The sequence below is a fragment of the Biomphalaria glabrata genome, chromosome 9 (assembly GCF_947242115.1).
Source record: "Biomphalaria glabrata chromosome 9, xgBioGlab47.1, whole genome shotgun sequence".
Classification (NCBI taxonomy): domain Eukaryota; kingdom Metazoa; phylum Mollusca; class Gastropoda; family Planorbidae; genus Biomphalaria; species Biomphalaria glabrata.
The window spans coordinates 25,630,737-25,653,971 of NC_074719.1; the positions used below are offsets into that span (position 1 = coordinate 25,630,737).

Here is a 23,235-nt window from a genome sequence, read left to right on the forward strand (position 1 = left end):
CTTAGTTTTGTTTTACTTGTATTTCTTAGAGTCACACTTAACTATTTTTAACAAATGTCAATAAAGTGAAACCCTAGACCTATATTATCCGCGGAACGCGGGTCTTAATTTGCGTATCCCTGTCGATATAGTCACTGAGTGTTTTGAAAACAATTAAACGAAATAATAATGCTATAAGAAAGCGAATGCCTGAATTTAAAAAATAGTATGAATGGAGCTATCAAAATAGCTAATCGACCTAAAGGCATTTTTTAAAAATAAAAACATTTGCTTGTAGGTCTACACATATTTACATCTAAAGTCTAGATACTATTATAATAGATGTAGACCTACTATTATAAGAGTTAATTCAATGGCTCAAGAAGCTTATTAATTATTATATGTTAGTATATTTAATATCCCCCATATAGAGCCTCGTGTAGCCTGTCCAACCATAGTGTGTTTACATAGCGGTGTGCACGACACATGAATGGGACTATTAAAATGTATGTCAACATGGAAGCTAGAGCGAACGAATGTATAAAAAAATGCTTTAGAAACACAAAATTTGAGGGTTAATTTGAAATGAAAAAAATATTAAATTAATGGACTTTATTTTGTATGTTAAGGTGTTAAAGTATAAAGTAGATCTTTCCTCTTTGGATTAGATCTAGAAATAGAGTTAGATCTAGACTATCTAGAGTCTAGACTTATATATGTCGGCATCGATAGATGAATGGGATTATAAAGTACGTCAGTACTTCTAAATTCGAAGATATGAGGAACGAAATTATGTAAAAATGCTTTTGAAAGACAAATTTGAAGCTTAATTTTATTAAATAATGAAATAAATAGACTATATTTTGTAGTTTTCATGTGTCAAAGTAAAAAAAAAACTATCTGTGCAATGTGTAGTTTTAAAAAATAGATCTAGATCCTTTCGATCTTCTCTCATGTAAACATGATAAACATGGCCAAGATCCATAAAATAGGAATACTTTCATAGAGTTGGGCAATTTTTTTTTTGAGGGTCTTAAATTTGTTTTAGGGCTAATATATTATACATACGTTACGGTTCCAGTTAGTACCCAAGGAACATTTATGCCAAGTTTTATCAAGATTGGCCAAACGGTTTTGATTTCTATTCGTAACATACTTACACATACGCCTTACTTATTACTTTATAGTAGGTATAGATATCTAAACTGGAAATCGGAAATAAATTCTTATCCGCGATTGTTCGATTCACAGACCTATATATAGAGAGATTTTTATGTACGTAACTCTTTTTCAATCTGTAAGGGAGGCAGCACCAAATCTAGGAAAATCAATCTTTTCTGTCTTAGAAAAGTAATGATCTTTAGTTTTTAAAGTTAAGAAATAATGCAAAATCATTTCTTGGATTTTCTTTAGAATGGGCTATTAATCACAGAACTATATATTCACACAAATATATGAAACAAAGCCATTTCCTGTTCGTTTCCATTGAGATAATGTTTAAAAATCCTAGATCGAAATAATTCATGTCTGTTGATTTTAATCATCTTATGTATATTTAAATAGATTGATAACCTAGATCTTTCTAGATTATGTATCAAAAATTGCAAAATAATAATTTTGAGACAAGAGTACTCTTATTTTTTATGTTCAATTACTAGATCTAGATCTAAAAATTAAATTATAGGCCGATGTTACATAGGTAAGAGTTGAAAAAAAAATAGTTCTTATAACTGCATGCTTTACAAAACAACGCTTTGTTTCAACTTTAAAAAAAAAAATCATTTTTTTTTTAGTTTTAACAGATCTCCATGTCCAGTCTAGATATAATATATCTATGAGTGAACATTTTTGGAGACGCAATACTTTGATGGGAGATTTACTAGTTAATCAGAGTTCTCAACTCTTAGTTTGCACTTGAATTTGTTAGATTGGGTCTAAGAAAATAATTTTTACATAAATAGACAAAACATAACAATGTCAAGGACATCAAAGTGAATGGTCAACACTGCAAACTGAATAAAAGAATATTTTTAAAAAACTTATTTAAACAAACAAAGCTTATCTAATGGGTAGAACTCCGCATTTACTCTCTCTCTCTCTCTCTCTCTCTCTCTCTCTCTATATATATATATATATATATATATATATATATATATATATATATATATATTATATATATATAATATATATATTATATATATATAATATACTAGACATATGTTACCCGCGACCCGCGGGTCTTTATTTGCGCATTACTTTCGATATAGTCACTGAGAGTGTTTTGTAAACAATTAAACGAAATAATAATGTAATAAGTAAAGCGAATGTGTCAATGTAAAAATAGGGTGAATGAAGCTATCAAATCAAAATAGCTAATAGGCTTAAATCCATTTTTTTTTTTCAAATTAAAACATTTGCTTGTAGGCCTACATATATTTGATTAAAATTTGAGATGAATAGACTAAATTTTGTATGTTCATGTGTATAAAGTATAAAGTAGATCTTGAGGTAGACATAGATCTAAATCTACACTAATCTAGAGTTAAAAATTGGCTTTAATAGACTATTGAGTTCATTCTGTGCTGCGCATGCGTGAACTTTTTTTCATGAATGAATATAGGCCTATCTCAACACGGCTACGCAGCTTTAGCGAACAGCGAACGAATATATTAAAAATGCTTTAGAAAAACAAATTTGAATGTTAATTTGATTAAAATATGAAATGAATAGACACTAATTAGTATGTTTATGTGTTAAAGCATAAAACTATCTTTGCGAAAAGAAGTTTTATCATCTTAGAGTTCAAGTTTTAGACCTAGGCCTAGGAATAGACTCAGTAGAGAGATGTGTTAATGTGTAACCATTTGGTAATGTCTAATGAAATAATGTTCGCCATGAAATCTGTAGTCACATGTAAAAAATGCTTTTGGATAATCTAGTGGATTGGATTTAGATGTATGTTAAACGTAGCTAATGATCCTTTCACGTTATTTCTCTTTCGCTACGAAAATAAAATTAGTTTTGCGAAAATGGGTTTACCCGAAGTCGATACATTCTTATCTATTAAAAACGAAAAGAGCGATAGCTTTGTTAAATGAATGGGATTATAAAGTGAACAATTAAACGAAATAATGTGTAGTACGCGATTCATGAATGAATATAGATCTAGGCCTATCTCAACTCGGCTTCGCAGCTTTCGTAGGTGAATGTAGCTTTAGAAAACCAAATTTGAATGTTTATTTGATCAAAATATGAAATGAATGGACTTTAATTAATATATTTATGTGTTAAAGTATTAAACTATCTGTGCGAAGAGAAGTTTTATCATCTTAGAGTTGAATTAGAGTTTTAGATCTAGGGATGGGATTATAAAGTAAACAATAAAACGAATAAATTTTTAGTACGCGATTCATTACGGTATTGTCTAATGAAAGAATGTTCGCCAGGAAATCTGTAATCACAGATGTAAGGAACTAATTTATGTAAAAAATGCTTTTGAAACACAAAATTGAAGGTTAATTTTATTATATAATGAAATCAGTGGATCTTCTTTTGTCTTTTCATGTCAAATTAAAAAACTATCAGCACAAAGTGTATTTCTTAAAATTAGATCTAGGTCTAAATCCTTTCGATCTTTTCTCATGTCAACATTGTAGACATGGCCTAGATCCATAAAATACTATAGCTGTAATAGAGTCGGACAACTTTATTTTTTTTGAGGGTCTTAAGTTTGTTTTAGGGCTACAATACATACACTACGGTCTAAGTTGGTACCCAAGGAACATTCCTGCCTAGTTTTATCAAGATTGGTCAAGCGGTTTTGATGTCTATAAGTAACATACATACATACATACATACTCCACACATTCTACTTTATAATATAGATTACTAGACATATGTTACCCGCGACCCGCGGGTCTTTATTTGCGCATTACTGTCGATATAGTCACTGAGAGTGTTTTGTAAACAATTAAACGAAATAATAATGTAATAAGTAAAGCGAATGTGTCAATGTTAAAATAGCTAATAGGCTTAAATCCATTTTTTTTAAAATTAAAACATTTGCTTTTGAATAATCTAGTGGATTGGATTTAGATGTATGTTAAACGTAGCTAATGATCCTTTCACGTTATTTCTCTTTCGCTACGAAAATAAAATTAGTTTTGCGAAAATGGTTTACCCGAAGTCGATACATTCTTATCTATTAAAAACGAAAAGAGCGATAGCTTTGTTAAATGAATGGGATTATAAAGTGAACAATTAAACGAAATAATTTTTAGTACGCGATTCATGAATGAATATAGATCTAGGCCTATCTCAACTCGGCTTCGCAGCTTTCGTAAACGAATGTAGCTTTACTTAGAAAACCAAATTTGAATGTTTATTTGATCAAAATATGAAATGAATGGACTTTAATTAATATGTTTATGTGTTAAAGTATAAAACTATCTGTGCGAAGAGAAGTTTTATCATCTTAGAGTTGAATTAGAGTTTTAGATCTAGGGATGGGATTATAAAGTAAACAATTAAACGAATTAATTTTTAGTACGCGATTCATTACGGTATTGTCTAATGAAAGAATGTTCGTCAGGAAATCTGTAATCACAGATATAAGGAACTAATTAATGTAAAAAATGCTTTTGAAACACAAAATTGAAGATTAATTTTATTATATAATGAAATCAATGGATCTTCTTTTGTATTTTTATGTGTCAAAGTAAAAAACTATCTGCGCAAAGTGTATTTCTTAAAATTAGATCTAGGTCTAAATCCTTTCTATCTTTTCTTATGTCAACATTGTAGACATGGCCTAGATCCATAAAATACTATAGCTGTAATAGAGTCGGACAACTTTATTTTTTTTGAGGGTCTTACATTTGTTTTAGGGCTACAATACATTCACTAAGGTCTAAGTTGGTACCCAAGGAACATTCCTGCCTAGTTTTATCAAGATTGGTCAAGCGGTTTTGATGTCTATAAGTAACATACATACATACATACATACCCCTCACATTCTACTTTATAATATAGATATATATATATATACTAGACATATGTTACCCGCGACCCGCGGGTCTTTATTTGCGCATTACTGTCGATATAGTCACTGAGAGTGTTTTGTAAACAATTAAACGAAATAATAATGTAATAAGTAAAGCGAATGTGTCGATGTAAAAATAGTGTGAATGAAGCTATCAAATCAGAATAGCTAATAGGCTTAAATCCATTTTTCCAAATTAAAACATTTGCTTGTAGGCCTAGATATATTTGATTAAAATTTGAGATGAATAGACTAAATTTTGTATGTTCATGTGTATAAAGTATAAAGTAGATCTTGAGGTAGACGTAGATCTAAATCTACACTAATCTAGAGTTCTGTGCTGCGCATGCGTGAACTTTTTTTCATGAATGAATATAGATCTAGGCCTATCTCAACACGGCTACGCAGCTTTAGCGAACAGCGAACGAATGTATTAAAAATGCTTTAGAAAAACAAATTTGAATGTTAATTTGATTAAAATATGAAATGAATGGACAATAATTAGTATGTTTATGTGTTAAAGCATAAAACTATCTTTGCGAAAAGAAGTTTTATCATCTTAGAGTTAGAGTTCAGTAAGAGTTTTAGACCTAGGCCTAGGAATAGACTCAGACCTCAGAAGAGAGATGTGTTAATGTGTAACCATTTGGTAATGTCTAATGAAAGAATGTTCGCCAGGAAATCTGTAGATATCAGGAACTAATTTATGTAAAAAATGCTTTTGAATAATCTAGTGGATTGGATTTATATGTATGTTAAACTTAGCTAATGATCCTTTCACGTTATTTCTCTTTCGCTACGAAAATATAATTAGGTTTGCGAAAATGGGTTTACCCGAAGTAGATACATTCTTATCTATTAAAAACGAAAAGAGCGATAGCTTTGTTAAATGAATGGGATTATAAAGTGAACAATTAAACGAAATTATATTTAGTACGCGATTCATGAATGAATATAGATCTAGGCCTATCTCAACTCGGCTTCGCAGCTTTCGTAGGTGAATGTAGCTTTAGAAAACCAAATTTGAATGTTTATTTGATCAAAATATGAAATGAATGGACTTTAATTAATATGTTTATGTGTTAAAGTATAAAACTATCTGTGCGAAGAGAAGTTTTATCATCTTAGAGTAGAATTAGAGTTTTAGATCTAGGGATGGGATTATAAAGTAAACAATTAAACGAATTAATATTTAGTACGCGATTCATTACGGAATTGTCTAATGAAAGAATGTTCGTCAGGAAATCTGTAATCACAGATATAAGGAACTAATTAATGTAAAAAATGCTTTTGAAACACAAAATTGAAGGTTAATTTTATTATATAATGAAATCAATGGATCTTCTTTTGTCTTTTCATGTGTCAAAGTAAAAAATAATCTGCGCAAAGTGTATTTCTTAAAATTAGATCTAGGTCTAAATCCTTTCTATCTTTTCTCATGTCAACATTGTAGACATGGCCTAGATCCATAAAATACTATAGCTGTAATAGAGTCGCACAACTTTATTTTTTTTTGAGGGTCTTACATTTGTTTTAGGGCTACAATACATTCACTAAGGTCTAAGTTGGTACCCAAGGAACATTCCTGCCTAGTTTTATCAAGATTGGTCAAGCGGTTTTGATGTCTATAAGTAACATACATACATACATACATACATACATACTCCTCACATTCTACTTTATAATATAGATATAGATATATATATATATATATATATATATATATATATATATATATATATATATATATATATATATATATATATATATATATAGGCCTACATATATATACTATATTGCTGTAACTCTGCCTACAGCCAGCCCAAAGAACCTCAACGAAAGGGACAGATCAAAACAGCAGTTTAATGATAGAACAATAGTCGGATCACAAATGTGCATTAGAGTAATGAGGACACTTCTTAGTAATAACAACACTTGTTTACATCGGCCATCTTTGACTCCTCTGTTTCTCCATCCTGTCCTATGGTACACAATATCGCCCCAAATGACAGTGCGCAATGTAGAGTCATAACAATATTCTATCAATAATGGAGTAGTTATTTTCCTTCTTGGATATCAAACAAAATAATTAGTTATCAATAATTAATTGACTAATTGATTATTTTTTTATTGATTCATGTTTTGTTTGCAGGACCGGCCTTAAGTAATTGGATGCCCTAGGCGATGTGAATTTGCTGGCCCCGAATAAAATATAAAAATAAACAAATAAATCTTTATCAATATGAAGCAACGCGGATATTACATAGGTATATAGACTACAGTCTAACAAGTAGATCTTGACATTCACGTCTAAACCATAAGTTATAGTAAAAGACTTAGAGCTAGGCTAGTTGACACGGATCTCTGCTATGGTTGAGGAAATAACGTGTATTTAGCCATATCTCTGAATACGACGAAGTAATGAAATATTTAGCCATATCTCTGAATACGAAGAATTAATGAAATATTTAGCCATATCTCTGAATACGAAGAATTAATGAAATATTTAGCCATATCTCTGAATATGAAGAATTAATGAAATATTTAGCCATATCTCTGAATATGAAGAATTAATGAAATATTTAGCCATATCTCTGAATACGAAGAATTAATGAAATATTTAGCCATATCTCTGAATACGAAGAATTAATGAAATATTTAGCCATATCTCTGAATACGAAGAATTAATGAAATGTTTAGCCATATCTCTGAATACGAAGAATTAATGAAATATTTAGCCATATCTCTGAATACGAAGAATTAATGAAATGTTTAGCCATATCTCTAAATATGAAGAATTAATGAAATATTTAGCCATACCGGTATCTCTGATTATGAAGAATTAATTTCCCTTACGGATATAAAAAAAATACTAGTACGGTAATTAATTGACTTAGCCAATGAATAATTGTGCGAAGTTTCAACTTGACCCGAGAACGGATGTGGGAGAAATAATGTGTTCAAACTTTTTACTAGACATACAGATGAGTTGATATAAGCTATCGAGGACAGACGCAGACGGCGGAAAGAAAATCTAAATCGACCACCTGCGGACAATGGTTATGCTTGCCCTGGATGTGGCAAAATATGTATGTCTCAGCTGGGGCTGTGCAGCTCGGAAAATATTGTATTCCTCACTAATCTTCGGACTCGAAGACAAGCCTTATTATTATAAGCGATAATTTTTAAAAATGTCCTTTACAGAGCTGAACAATACACAGAATAGTTGAAATCAATGCTTTTTAGTAAAAAAAAAAATAGGTGCGGTACTCAGTGATGGATTGACTAACTTTTAACTACTAATAAATTAATAATTAGGCCTAACGTTAAAATACAAAAAAAAAATATAATTTTCCCCACATCGAAAAAGGTGCAGGTACGCCATATCTGTGCGCACCGTCACAAAAAAAGCCCTGGTTAAAATACTAAAATACTTCGCCTATCAATATTTCAGTATTCTGTACATATGATTCGATACACAAATAAAGTTAACTATTAGAGTGAAGTGATACTCTTATTATCTAGCATCCACCAAGTACAGGGCGGCCCACTATAGGTTGGCCGTTATCACGTAGACTATTGATTTGAAAATTCGTCACACAGCGGGGACTTCGTCAAGTTAGCATGACACATAATAACAAACATTTCAGTCAGCAAGGACAAGGCTGTTTATCTAAGTCAGATTTATACTCTCAGAAATGTTTTATATTGCTATTGCTAAGCAATTAACTTCAACCATAAAAAAGATAATTATATAACTGTAAATATACTAAATATACCTTTGGGTCACCCCGTATGATGCAAAATCATTTGATGATTAATAAAGGTCAAAGATATGATCCTTTTTGGTTAATACATGGATACGCTTAGGACGCAAAACTCTCATTTCAGAAGTTCCCTTCTAGAGTTTTTTTTAGAAGTTCGTAGTCGTAGGGCCGTACCTCCCACCCTGTAACCTGTCTACTTGTAGATTGTAGAGTACCCACACACACACACACAGAGCAAACAAAACTCGTTTCTAAGTGAAAGTTTCAAATCTAAAATTGTCTATTGGTCTGCACAAAGTGGAAGTCAACAAAGTCTGTCAATAGAAAGGTCAGCCTGGTCAGGCAATGGAGAAACTTATTAAAATGGTTGACAAGTTAAGCAAACACGACATTTGAACAGGGATTTCAACACAAAGATGGCGAAGCACACACACATGCTCGCGCGCGCGCCTAAAAACAAAAGAAAACAAGGGTAGTGTACAAATAAATAAATACAAGAAAAGAAAGTTCCAATAGTGCTCACTAGTAACCAGTTAGTCTGTCTTGCTTTTCAAGGTCTAATATTACTACTGTTCTATTATTTCAACAGAAACACCTAAGATAGAATAATGAGATAAACCTATTTCTATGGAGACAGCTTACCGCCCAATGCGCAGAACGGGGTTGGGGGAGATGTTCGTAAAATGTTTTACATTTTTTTGGATGTTCCTTCAAAGTTGAAGGTAATCTACTTCCGAGTCCAAACCTCCCACAGGACGACGGGGGATGGCCAGCGACCAAATATCGGGATGGTCCAGGGATCGAACCGTTGCCATCCCCTACCGCAATAATCTTCAATCCTGAAGGAACGTCTGAAATGTACAAGTCAAGTCAGATTAGTATTAAACATTTTCTTTTAGTGTCAAGTCATATGTATTAAACATTTTCTTCAATAAGTCAAGTCAGAATAGTTTTGTAACGATCATCAATGGTGTTGATGTCACAATCTAAGATGATGCTACTGTCACGATCAGACTTGAAGTATATTGTACCATCAATGATCGTGATTGCCGAGGATCTTGAAATGATCTTTCGAAAAGATGATCGTATAGAAGTAGACAGATCTATGTTGATAATATGATCATACAGAATGTTGCCAATTGATAAGAGGATCATCTAGGTCTAGGAGTTAATACTTGACAAATATGATCTAAGTACGATCTAAATTCAATGAAGAAACTTCTCTTCGTTCAAAAATAATTACTTTAATTAATAACTTGAAAACACTATTCACAAATAGTTACAATGGTTAAGATGTACTTGAATTGAATCTACACAATAGTATATCTGAGTCTTGATACAAATAAAATATAAATTCTCAAATTCACGTTACATACAAGTTAGATGTTAATACTACAACTTCCGAGACAAGACTGGCCGGGAGCTACACGCTTCATCCGGGCTTCAGCTCGTAATCACGTGATCAACAACTTACCCCTCCCAGACCAACCAATCATTGCAGTCTAATGTACAACAATTAACTTTTGGAACCAATGGAGTTCATTTAATTACATGCTTGGTTTTTTTTCCCAGCTATATCAAGCTATGTCGGCAAACAACCCGAAACTGTTACCATATATGGTCATTGTATACGTGACAGTATTAAACATTTTCTTCTAGAAGTCAAGTCAGATAAGTATTAAACATTTTCTTCTAGAAGTCAAGTCAGATAAGTATTAAACATTTTCTTCTAGAAGTCAAGTCAGATAAGTATTAAACATTTTCTTCTAGAAGTCAAGTCAGATTAGTATTAAACATTTTCTTCTAGAAACCAAGTCAGATTAGTATTAAACATTTTCTTTTAGTGTCAAGTCAAATTAGTATTAAACATTTTCTTCTAGAAGTCAAGTCAGATTATTACTAAACATTTTCTTCTAGAAGTCACAGCGTTTTTCTCAAGGCCTCTCCTTCTCCCAACTAATTGACCTGAATTCACGCGAAATTAAGAATAGAGTTGCACTCATGTAAAAATGCTTTAGAAAAACAAATGTGAATGTTAATTTGATTAAAATATGAAATGAATGGACTATTATTAGTATGTTCGTTTGTCTAAGTATAACACTATCTTTGCGAAGAGAAGTTCTATCATCTTAGAGTTGAATGAGTGTTTTAGACCTAGGAATACAGAGATGTGTAGCCTAACCTTTTCGGTAATGTCTAATGAAAGAATGCACGTCAGGACTTCTAAATTCGCAGATGTAAAAATGCTTTTGAAACACAAATTTGAAGACAAAATAAAAAAACTTTATGCGCAAAGTGTTGTTCTTAAAATTAGATCTAGATCCTTTCGATATTTTCATGTAAACATTGGTAAACATAGCCTAGATCGATGAATTTATAATGCTTTCATAGAATTGGTCAACTTTTTTTTGAGCGTCTTAAGTTAGTTTTATGGCTACAATACATACACTACGGTCTAAGTTTTGCCAAGTTTTATGTGAGCTTGCGCTCCCAGAGCTATATTTTTATATATTTTATTTTTATAGGCTAGTGCCAAACTTATTATTTGTACTTCCGCTTTTTGTGTATAAAAAGTGATGCCACGCTGTTTTTAAAACAGTTCAGTGTACAGTTGACCAGTGGTCAGTACCATATCTGTCTGTGTGATAGCTGAAGATATTTGTGGTCTGTCGTCTAATTATATTTTTATTCCTGTACCTGGGACGGCCTGTAAGTGTAGAAATATTTTTTACTAGATCTATACTATGTGTAAGGTAGTTGTTTTATTTTCTACTTGGACTATTTGTCATAATAGTTGGCAACATGCTGTACGGAAGATGGCGGCGTCCATCAGTCCTAATAGAATATAGATCTAATATAGTTTTGCATTTATGTATTGCAGGCTATTATTACTGCTTATAGCTGCTTTTAACTGCTGCTTTTAGCTGCTGCTGTTGAATATTACTGCTAATAGCTGCTGTTGTTAGATCTATTCTAATTCTAGGGAATCTAGAATCTAGTGTTATTTTGTTTCTGCTATTGATACTGGTTTTGTTATTGTTTCTGTAGATCTATTCTATATCTAATTCTAGGGAAGCTAGTGTTACTTTGTTTCTGCTATTGATAGTTTTATTGTTTCTGTAGATCTATTCTAGATCTAATTCTAGGGAAGCTTAAGCTAGTGTTATTTTGTTTCTTTATTATCGCCTTAGTAAACTTAGTTATATTTATAGTCTGTTTCTCAGTTCTGTTCTTAGTGAATAGTAAGGTACTGAGCCTAAGGATAAGATATTCTTGTTTTAGTGTTAGTGTTATGAGTGTAATAGTAGGATATTGTAGATCTAGGTCTAGTGTAGTAGTTGTAGTTATTTTGTTAGATAGTTGGTTTGATCAGTTTGTGTTAGTTAGTTTGTTAGTGTTTGTAGTGGTGTAGATTTAGAGGATAGTTTATAGTGGTTAGTGTATATATTATATTCTATTATTATTTGATTACATGTAAATAAAGTTTCATTTTGTTTATTTATACTAAACTAAAGTTTGTTATCTTGTTTCCATTTAGTTTAGTTTAGTATGTCTGGTTACTTAGGTGACTCTAGCCCCTTGGTCGTAGACTGAGGTGTCACAGATTGAGCCCACCCAGTAGCGCTAACATCTGCCTACTGTTGGTAAATTTTAATGTTGAGCAGCAGAGATTAGGTCCTCTCTCTCTCCCACTGACCTGCTCACATTTATCAAAATTGGTCAACTTTTTGTATTTCTATTCGTAACATACATACATACGCCTTACTTTCTACTTTATAGTATAGATCTAGACTGGACATGGAGATTTTTTAACACTACAAAAAATGTGAAAATTTTTTAGAAACTTGGATCAAGGCGTTGTTTTATAAAGTAGTTAAAAGAAGTAAAGTTGTTGTTTTTTTCAACCCTAACCTATGTAACAAATAATTTAATTTTTAGATCTAGATCATAGACATATATATATATATAGACTGGACGATAAAGAACAAATTATTATCGGAAATATTTGGGAAAAGATAAGTGTGTAGATCCACATCACAAACCTATATATATTTGCCTATGTCTATGATTATAAAACAAAGACAAAATATTGGGAATATGGCAGTTTTGCACTTTTCAAAACTAAAGATCAAAGGTATATATTGGCTGAAATGTTATTCCTAGAATTTATAGCTCAATCGCCGCCATTTTTTTTCACATAGATATAGTACATAAAACATATTGAGTCCCCCCAAATAAAAATAACTTCCTACTTCCAGTCTATATTTATTTATGTCTATGATCTAGATCTAGTAATTGAACATCAAAAATAAGAGTACTCTCGTCTCATAATTATTATTTTGCAATTTTTAGATACATAATCTAGAAAGATCTAGGTAATCAATCTATTTAAATGTACATAAGATAATTTAAATCAACATAAATTATTTACATCTATGATTTTTGAAACATTGTCTCAATGGAAACAAACAGGAAATGGTTTTGTTTCATATATTTGTGTGAATATCCGAGAAATAATTTGAAAACGAAAGATCATTACTTTTCTTAGACAAAAAAGATTGATTGAAGCGACTCGCCTTAGAGCCTGAAAAAAGAGTTTACATACTGTTGTAACCCTGCCTTGCACCAGTGCCTGAGGTGCGCACTAGCGCACTAGTGAACGTAAACAGGAAGACACTAGGAGAGAGAGAAGCACAGTGCATCAGGGATTGTGAAGAGTCTGAATGCTTGGAAACTAAGAAGCCAACTTTTGTGCTGCCTGAAGGTTGTAGAAAGGGACCTGGATAAGAATTTATTTCCGGTTTCCAGTCTAGATATAAGTCTATGGCTAGGGGGCCTGCATCTCTCTTCTTTAATTCAGAAAATATATTTATCAGAATAACGAACAAACTAGTCAAATTAAAAGTTAATTCATTTAATCACAAATCAAGTCTCTTGGGCTTGTTAACTATTCTGCCTGAGCGTGTTACGTAATGTTCATTTGGTCTAGAGGTGTTAGAAGAAGCAGTTTGTAGTAATCCTGGACTCTCCAGATATTGTGGTTCTAGTTGCTCTGACATGTCATCTGGTAAATCATAATTATTGTCAAATCTACTTGCTCTCTCTGATGTGTTTCCTGTTTCTTCTGTAAACCTGATTTCCACTTTTGACATTACACGACCTAGGCTTTGAATGTTCACTTCTAAGTGGCGTAGGACCTAATCATCTTCTTTTCTGAAGTAACGTCTGTATTTTATAAGATAAGATAACTCTTCTACATATTCTTTATGCTGGAACCAATCTTCTGGAAAATGAAGACATAACTATAAACAAAATATAAGTAGTAGAAATACACGGTGTTGCCAGGAATTCTTCTGGATGTTTTCTTGAGGGGTCTTGGGATGTTTCGGATATTTCTTCAGAGTTGAAAATAATGTACTTCCTACCCCAAAACTCTCGCAGGACGACGGGTCATCGAGACGACCGCACGACAGTCCAGGGTGCATACTGCTCAACCAGGCAGCCATTCTACAAGGTATAACAAAGGATGTTTAAGTATAGAGGACAAATTCGTACACATGCTTCTTCTTTCGTAGTGACAATAGAGCATGGAATAGGTTGCCTGAATCAGCAGGAAAACCAAAGGCCTAGCAGAGTTTAATTCTCTAATTAAATGCACGACTAGATTAACACATGGGTACGTGTAAAATACGACTTCTGTTTTGAAGGAACCTGTGTCAGTATTCTACACTAAAATAAGATCTGAAGTAGGCCTAGGCTTGTTTCAATTTAGTTTAGGTTTTTTTTTACAAATCCATGCTACTCTATTTTCTTGTCTTAAGCATTACTGAATGAAAGCAGGTTTTCCGCATTAAGTAAACGCAATGTGATCCGCATATGCAGGGCCGGCCCTAGCGAGTGCGGGGCCCTATGTGGAAGAGATTGTGCGGGGCCTAGTCTGAGTATGGATAAGCATAATGTCATAATGTCAAAATGAAGATTTTGTATTAAAAAATACATTTGTCTTTGCAATACATTTTTATGAAATGAAAGCTGACCGTGCAAATTTTTTTTATCGCAAGTACGATTTGTACTCCAAAATGACAATTTTGTTTATTTTTCAGGAGATTTGTATGAGTTTTCATGAGATTTTAATAATTTCAGAAGATTTCCAGGAGTTATTATGTATAAGTTATGATAGTTTGATTTAATACTTTACCCCTAGAATGAGCGCAGGTCCTGCATAGGTTGCAGTGGCCTAAGGCCGGCCATGCTTAAAGATCAGAGGAATGAATGTTGGACGTGGAGTCTATGACCACTAAATCTTTGACACATTTTTATCACCCGAACCAAATCTTTCTCCTATTTAGTGTTTGTTTAGTAGATTTATATATTTTTTTAAATTGATGTGTTGCCCCAGCCTCCATGAAGGTGGACGCCTTCGTTGAATACCCAGTTTACCTTCAACTGAATACCCTTACTTTTATCTGGCCATAGCCTGGCTTTTATACTGCAAGCTTCAATATATTTAAATTCTTTGCAATAGAAAATCAGTTTTATGGTTTAGGAATATCTGTAGGCCTATCTATGAACTTGTCCTCTTCATGTAATATTCTCTACCTCCATCTGCTTTATTTCCACAAAGCTTCCACTCCCCGGTGTTCAGTACGCTACTGATGCTATAACGCCCTTCAATTTGTTTTTCTGTTTGATATATGAATAGGAGGTGTTTCCATCAAATGTCATCTAAATAAAGACTTAGTAAAGTTAAGCTTTTAAACTGATTGTTGTCATTGAGTTTGTATACTCGAAGATTGAGTGTAACATTTGAATGATTCTAAAATTGCTAGTGTGTGTGTGTGTGTGGGGGGGGGGTTGTCGTATGTTACAAGATAGAAATATGCTTTTGACAATTCCTCCTCGATCTATCAGCTTGCAGAATGGTTCAAAAAGTTGCTGAGTGGAACCTTATCGACATTTCCCATTCGGCTAATTGGTCACAGGGAAAACTCTGGTTTGGCCTTTATAATATTTGAAATACAATGATCTTTAAATTTGGCTTTTTGAGCACGCTTTCACTCGACTCAAACTTTCTTTGTAAAATGAAAGAGTTAAATGAATGTTCATGAGCAATTTGCGAACGGTCTTATATGATGGCTTACTACTGTGTTCAACTAAATCAAGTGATAAATTTCTCTGGTTTGATTTAGACTATTTTAGAACTTAAAAATACTTCTTATATTAATTTAATTTATTTTTTATTGTTCACTTTCTCAAAATTGTCGCTAAGGATATAACAAATAACATAAGAAATACAATTACACTCTAACCTTGCGAGACACAACTGATGGACCTACGAGTTCTAAATACATTTGTAAAATACTTCTTTTATTGAAAACATCGGGGTAGTTCACAATACATTTCATGAATGATTTAGATTTTAGATAAGTGCTTTTACAAGAATGTCATCACATCGGGGTAGTTCACAATACATTTCATGAATGATTTAGATTTTAGATAAGTGCTTTTACAAGAATGTCATCACATCGGGGTATTTCACAATACATTTCATGAATGATTTAGATTTTAGATAGTGCTTTTACAAGAATGTCATCACATCGGGGTATTTCACAATACATTTCATGAATGATTTAGATAATGCATTTACAAGACGTCGGCACGAACTTTGCAAAAAACCAAACAGACATGTCCATGGTAAGCCTTCACGATGGCACAGAAATCTTGTGCAACTTAGAATTCAATGAAGATCTCCAAGAAGGATAATTAACATCTCATCTCACCATGCCTAGTGATGTTACTTCTAAGCCATGTCCGCGATCGTTGTAATTTAAAAGACTATCCCAATGCCACTAAAGTTGAGACCTTCACTGCTAAATGAGCCTGAGTGAACATGCTCTCTGAAACCTCCAATGTATCCCACAAAGTAAACCTGTGCTCCACTGCTTCCTGGACATGTACATGTTCTGTAGGTAAACTTTAGCAGGTCTTCGCTTAAATCTACATGCTGCTTGTCTACCCACTGTCCAATGCTTACCATTTTACGACATCCGTGAGGATGTGACACAATAAATGATAGTTTGTGAACATCTTTGGACTCTCTATACTTTTGATCAATGCTAAACCAGAGACTTTCCCAATGTTTCAAGTTCCTTTTCAACTTGTCACCTAGCTTTTTATCGCAGGTAACACACTTAAACATACAGCGGTCTTCCTCAATATTTAAATTTACTATACTGTCAGTGTGGAGAATGACGTCTGGACTTTCTTTCCTATCATAGAAAAGTCTAATAGATGTGTGCTTTGATTCAGTGTCGTCATACACTACGTGGGCGGCAGACATTATCAGTAATTCCCACTGCGCTTTTTTTGGTGTTTGTAACTTGGTGACACATTTCTGACACGTACACTGTGTAGAAGCTTTGATCTTATTCACTTCCATCACTCGACCAGTTCCTGTTCTCAGAACGCAACTTCCTCGCCTGCTGTAGAAAGGGTATGGCACGTGACTGCTGGGCCAAAACGCTGGTCTGTCTGAACTAGTCATAGGAACACTCACTCGGACTGTCAGGCCAGCCGTGGCTTTGATGAGGTCACTCAAACAAGGGTCTCGATAACTGACGGGAAGATCTTCCAGGCTAAATGTATCAACAGGTATGAAGTGTTTGTGACCTGGATTCTTAGCACACCTTGTATAGTGTCCGTCTAGATCAGCCTCCCCACCTTCAGACACTTGAGTTTCGTAGTCACCTAACAGAATCAAACACAGCAAACATGCACATATTATGTTATAGTTTACTCCAAGGCTACATTTGTGTATGTTTTATGTACCGTAATTACAATGTTTACATATGCATGCATATAATGGTTTATGATATGAAATATCAAACTTCGTATAGATCTCTCTCCATGTCTCTCTCTCTCTCTCTCTCTCTTTCTTTCTTTCTCTCTCTCTCTCTCTTTCTCTGCGCTAAGAAAATGACAGCCTTTATTTATAATATTGTATGAGATGTGTGGCTGAGTGACATAAACCACTTGGGGTCTTGAGTTCGAGTCCCGACTTGAGCTGAGTTGTGTTTGCTGAGCGCAGAAACCTTAAACATTATATGGCTAATATATAAATAATGCAGTCAAATGTTAATGTCACCTCCCCAATGGGAATCTCTTATGCACTTTCTATTCCCATTGGATTGCGATGTAGTTTTAGAATTCAAATAATACTCTGAACAGACAACAATAATTTGAACTTCAGTTAGTTGAGCACATTATAGTTGAACACATTATATAATACGAATAGTCATAATAGTTTCTCCGTACGCTATAATCCAGTAGAATAATTGTTTCTATTGAAATAAGAAAAGCTTTACAATTGAACCAAAGTTCTCAACTGACTAACCCATATTCTTCTAGTTTCCTTTTATCCAACCAACTTTTATGCCCCAGGAAAGTACGCTAAAGCAATAACACATTTTAGAGTCTAGACCAGGCATGTCAAACACGGCCACCTTTAAAATTATCAAAATAATGTTAAACTATTATGCTGGAAAATAAGAGATGACAAGCTACTTGAATTGAAAAATAGAATTTGTTAAACTGAACAACGAGAGTGAGTCTGCAGTGAAAGCAAGCTACATTTTGTCAAACTTATTTGCAAGCCATAGCTAATCATTTAGTGAAAGTGGTTTTATTAAGAAGTGTGTTGTTAAAGCCGCCGAAGTAATTTGTCCAGAAAAGGTGAAAGTATTCAAAGAAGTAACGTTAACTAGGAACACTGTGGCAGATTGAATAAATGACATGTCTGTCAGCTTGCGTAACAATTAAAGAACAAAATAGTTGATTTGGAATTATTTTCATTGGATCTCGATGACTCAACTGATGTAACGGGTTGACTATATTCATAAGGGCCTGTGACAGGAATTTTGAGATACACGAGGAGCTACTTGAGCTCTGTTCTCTGCATAACATCACAACAAGCGAGGATGTGTTTGAGAAATGACAGGAGGTGATAGGGCAGTACAATTTATCTTTGGTAAAGCTTAAAGCTAGTCTGACAACGGATGATGCAACAACTATGAAATGAAATGGTCTTGATGCAAAGCTACTTGCAAAAATAAGAGAGACTGATTCTAATTTTAAATTTGCTCATTTTCAGTGCATCATTCACCAAGAAACATTCTGCGCAAAGCTATTGCAGTGCAGTTCCAACATGTCATAAGACCGTTTTCAGTCGATCTCTATTTTATTCGTGCCCGTGGTTTAATCCTCGCCAATTTTCAATGTTTCTGGATGATATTGAACACGAATTTGATTGTGTTCCCAACTACATAGAAGTCCGCTGGCTCTCATGTCATAAAGTATTGAAGAGATTTTGTGCATTGCGGAAGAAAATTGTATTGTTTCTGAACATGAAAGGCGAACCTGTTGAACATTATTAAATTGACGAATGGGTTCGGGATTGGTATTTGCAGTTGATCTCACTGGTCACCTGCAATACTTGAATTTGAAACTTCAAAGTAAAGACAAAATTGTCACGACTGCGTGTGATGATGTGAAGTGCTTGCAAGCAAAATTACGACTGTGGATAAACCAAATATGAAGAGAAAATCTTGTTCACTTCTCAACGTGTCAGGAACTAAAAAGATTAAATACGGTTACAACATTTGGCAAATATGTCCTACACCTGGAATCGTTAATAGATGCATTCTATGACCGTTTTCGTGACTTCGTTTCATACGAGCAAGAATTTTCGCTGTTTGTATCTCCATTCTCATTTGCTTCTGAAAATGCTGCTGGTAATGTGCAACTAGAGCTGATAGAATAATAGCGGTCAGATTCTTTGTTGAAATTGAAGTATATAGAATTGGCTGAGCCAGAATTTTAGAGTTATTTACCTGAACGGTACATTGAATTGCCGAAATTTGCAGCTAGAATTCTAGCTATGTTGGCAAGCACTGATCTCTGTGAGCAGTTCTTTTCCATAATGAAAGCTACAAAAACACCTCACCGTTCGAGATTTATCTGATCAAAATTGGTCATCAGTGATGAAAGTGTCAGTGGCAAACAAACTTCAACCTGACATTAATAAACTTGTATTCCAGAAAAGATGTCAATCATCAGGACAAAGAAAATAATGCGTAATCATAGTAATTTTTAATTACCAAACAGTACTACAAATTTAGCTAAGGGACAGGTATGCCATTAATTATTGTATTCTATTCTATTGTTTCTAATTTAAATAAAACTAGTAGGCTGTTTTGCAACTGATTTTTTGATGTGCCCCTCAGGTCATAGAAAGTTTTTTATGTGACCCATACACCTTCCTTAATGAGTTTGACATGCCTGGTCTAGACTCCCCTGACGTTAGTAGTGTGCTGTAGTCGTTTCGAGTTGTTGTGTACTGCGTAATCAGTGAAACCTAACAATTACATTTATAAGACATTCTGTGATGACGTGTACTTTGAAGAGAGATCAGATAAAAAAAAATCATACCTAAAAACTGCCACATTGTCTTTGAATGGAAGCTCGTAAACATCGAAGACCTTTATTAATGGACGACCTGAATGAACAATATATATATATATAGGTGGAATATAAAGTGTTAGCATATATTAATTTTTACACGGTTAAGAAGTTAACTTCGTTGTTTTATTTCATAACATATATAATCAAAATCTAATAATTCTGGATTAATTGGCAATAAGATAAGAAAGGTAGTTTGTGTTGTGACATAGACTGGTAGACGGCCCCTTTGGGTAATGCGGGTTAAAAGGCAAAGTGAAAGTTAATTACAACAGCGCTTTTATTTTGTTTACAGATACATCAATAGTGATATATCATAGTAGTAATGGTTTATATAAAGAACTTATTGCTCCTGTTGGATTACAAGTCATACAAACTTTCGTGCCTGGATGGATATCTGAAGCTAATCATTATCCAATCTTCCTCCATATAAAAGGTTCACGATGAATATCTGCATTCACTCCTATCCAATTCACGTGATACTGCTTAGTCTCCTGTCTGAATATGTGTGACGTTGCAAAGAGGTGGACTATTGATGAAATTGATGATCACAATTCATTGAGTCTATTATATTGAAAATAAAAATAAATTGGGATGTTTCGTTTTCATCTCATCTCATTTCTGACTGTGGTCCTATATTATCCTACTGCCGAGACTGTATATTTCGTTGAAAATGTAAAGTAGGTCTATAGATCTGGATCTAGGTCTAATATATCAAGATGTAGATCTAGATTTTATGTCAGCTAAATCGTAAGAAATATTTCAATAAAAATACTATGAAATAAACCTACTCGTACAAATCTTTTTACTGAATACTTTACTTTGATCATGGAACTATGCTTTGATATGCGTTGAGACTTAGATTGTTTGATAGAGATCTACTTTCGATCGTCTTTAAGCCAAGAACATATTCTGGAAAATCCGAGGCTAAAAATAACGATATTTAGATAAAAGATAGAAATAATTAGGTCAAGGAATGAGGATGTTTGTTTTACATGTTTCGGATGTTCCTTCAGAGTTGAAGATAGTTTACTTCCTAGTCCAAACCTCCAGCAGGACGACGGGGGATGGGAGCGGGCAGTGTTTGAACCCTGGACCATCGATAAATCCAAACGACAGTCCAGCGCGCAAACCGCACGACCAGGCAGCCATCCTGGCGCTGGTTGTGAATGTGTATGTGTTTCGTGTGTGAATGTTGTTCGAATTTTTCATCTATACTGTTATTGTACAGTAGTTACGCTGATGTTGTCAATTGTATTCAAACTGAATTTCCATTTGATTGGATCAATAAAATTATCTTATCTTATTAACATTTCGGTTATATTTCCAAAAGTTTAATGAGTCAACAAATCCGCACAACCAACCAGTGAAGTCACCAACATTTTACAACCAACTGGTGAGTTAAACAACGCTTTAGAACCAACTGGTGAGTTAAACAACGCTTTAGAACCAACTGATGAGGTGAACAACACTTAACATTTTATTGTTATTTTTGTAGTGTGGTATAATAATAATAAACTTGATGAAACTAGAGGAATTGGGTTGTTGAGAATGTTGCAGAGCAACTTTGATGAATGGTTTTTATTTCCCAGTAAAAAGGTGACTAACAAATAGGAAAGTAAGTTTTAAAGACTCTAAAGGTTTTGATTTCCCAGTAAAAAAAAGTAGAGTTCCCTTTTCAGACCTTGTGGTCTATAGGGCAGTCGATGTAAAGGTCATCTGTTTCTGTGGCCTACAGTTAACGTGGGTGTCATGTGGCCAGCACAACAACCAACCGCCTTTATTTAATGTCAGGTACCCATTAGGCTGGGTGGACTCAGAGATGCCCAAAGACACCGAATTTGATAATTCCAGTCTTCACCAGGTGTGACAGGTGGGGAAATGTGACGTGTGTTTGGCACGTTTTATGTCTAGGGGATGATTATTTTTAATGCTATCACACCCCCACTTATCAGCATATGAATCGGGAGCAGACACGCAACGAGACAAAGCAATGAAAGATAGATACAAAAGTTAAAATGAAGAATATTTATTTACACAAATATACATATAAGAATAAAAAGGGGGAGGGTTTGCACCTATCTCTAATTGATGATAATTTAGATCATCACTCTTGCACCTAATAAGAGAGTATGTCACTTTGTCCTCTGACTTAGCTGGTTGTCCTGTTGATGTCGCAGCTGGCTGTGTCCTGACTTGAGGTTCTGCAGCTGGAGGTGGCGCTCTAGCGGATAGAGGGACGCCGGTGATATAGTTCTTGTGGAGTCTCAATCCCCAAAATCTAATATCTGTAGTGGGCACAGTAGGGCGGGTGGCCGGCCACCGTGGGCACAAGGATACTGCGGGCAGAGCTGATCTGCCGTGGGCAGCGTAGTCGACAGGATATGTCCAGTGAGTTGCCGAGGGTTGGCGTAGCTATGACGTCTCGCACAGATCTGACTCTATAGGGACGTCGCGCCTAATAGCTTGACAGGTGGGCTGTCGAATAGGCGGGCAATGCCGATAGCGCCAAGTAGTAGAATTGAGTAGATCTCCGTAGGCGGTAGGTGATACTCAATAGGAAAGTGCAGTGCTGAATAGCACTAAGCACATAGATAGGCCAGTAGGCAAATAGGCAGGTAAGTAATCCGATAAATAGGCAGGTCAGTGAGCTAGTGCAGTGCTGAATAGCACTAAGCACAAAGATAGTAGGTGATTCTTGATATCAAACAATTAGGCAGACACCTGAGGGAGGCTGCGGATAAACAAAGACAAGTTAGGACATGTCTCTCAAGCATCTTATCGATGCCCTCGACTGAGGTGCATTCGTCAGATTGGTGAAATTGCTTTAGAGCACAATGAGGAGATGATGACAAATGGGATTTGGAAAATAGATGGCAGATAGTAGCATTATATAAATGTACATAAAAGGGGAAATACTAATATAAAAAT

General features: G+C 34.1%; 1 protein-coding gene across 4 annotated transcripts; it reads right to left on the reverse strand.

Moving 5' to 3' along the window:
* Positions 1 to 16,134: 16,134 nt before the first annotated feature.
* Positions 16,135 to 21,236, reverse strand: LOC106053937 (uncharacterized). Of its 4 annotated transcripts, none has more exons than XM_013209624.2 (3): positions 21,096 to 21,236; positions 20,275 to 20,341; positions 16,135 to 17,535 (listed from the first exon to the last, which is right to left on the reverse strand). In XM_013209624.2, exons 2-3 carry the CDS (start codon positions 20,315 to 20,317, stop codon positions 16,616 to 16,618), a joined length of 963 nt encoding a protein of 320 aa, XP_013065078.2. In that variant the 5' UTR covers positions 20,318 to 20,341; positions 21,096 to 21,236; the 3' UTR covers positions 16,135 to 16,615. The 4 variants fall into 4 exon arrangements, with proteins under 4 accessions (XP_013065078.2, XP_013065079.2, XP_013065081.2 ...); XM_013209625.2 differs by having other exon boundaries at positions 21,126 to 21,227; XM_013209627.2 differs by lacking the exon at positions 21,096 to 21,236 and adding an exon at positions 20,690 to 21,050.
* Between the last annotated feature and the right edge of the window lie 1,999 nt (positions 21,237 to 23,235).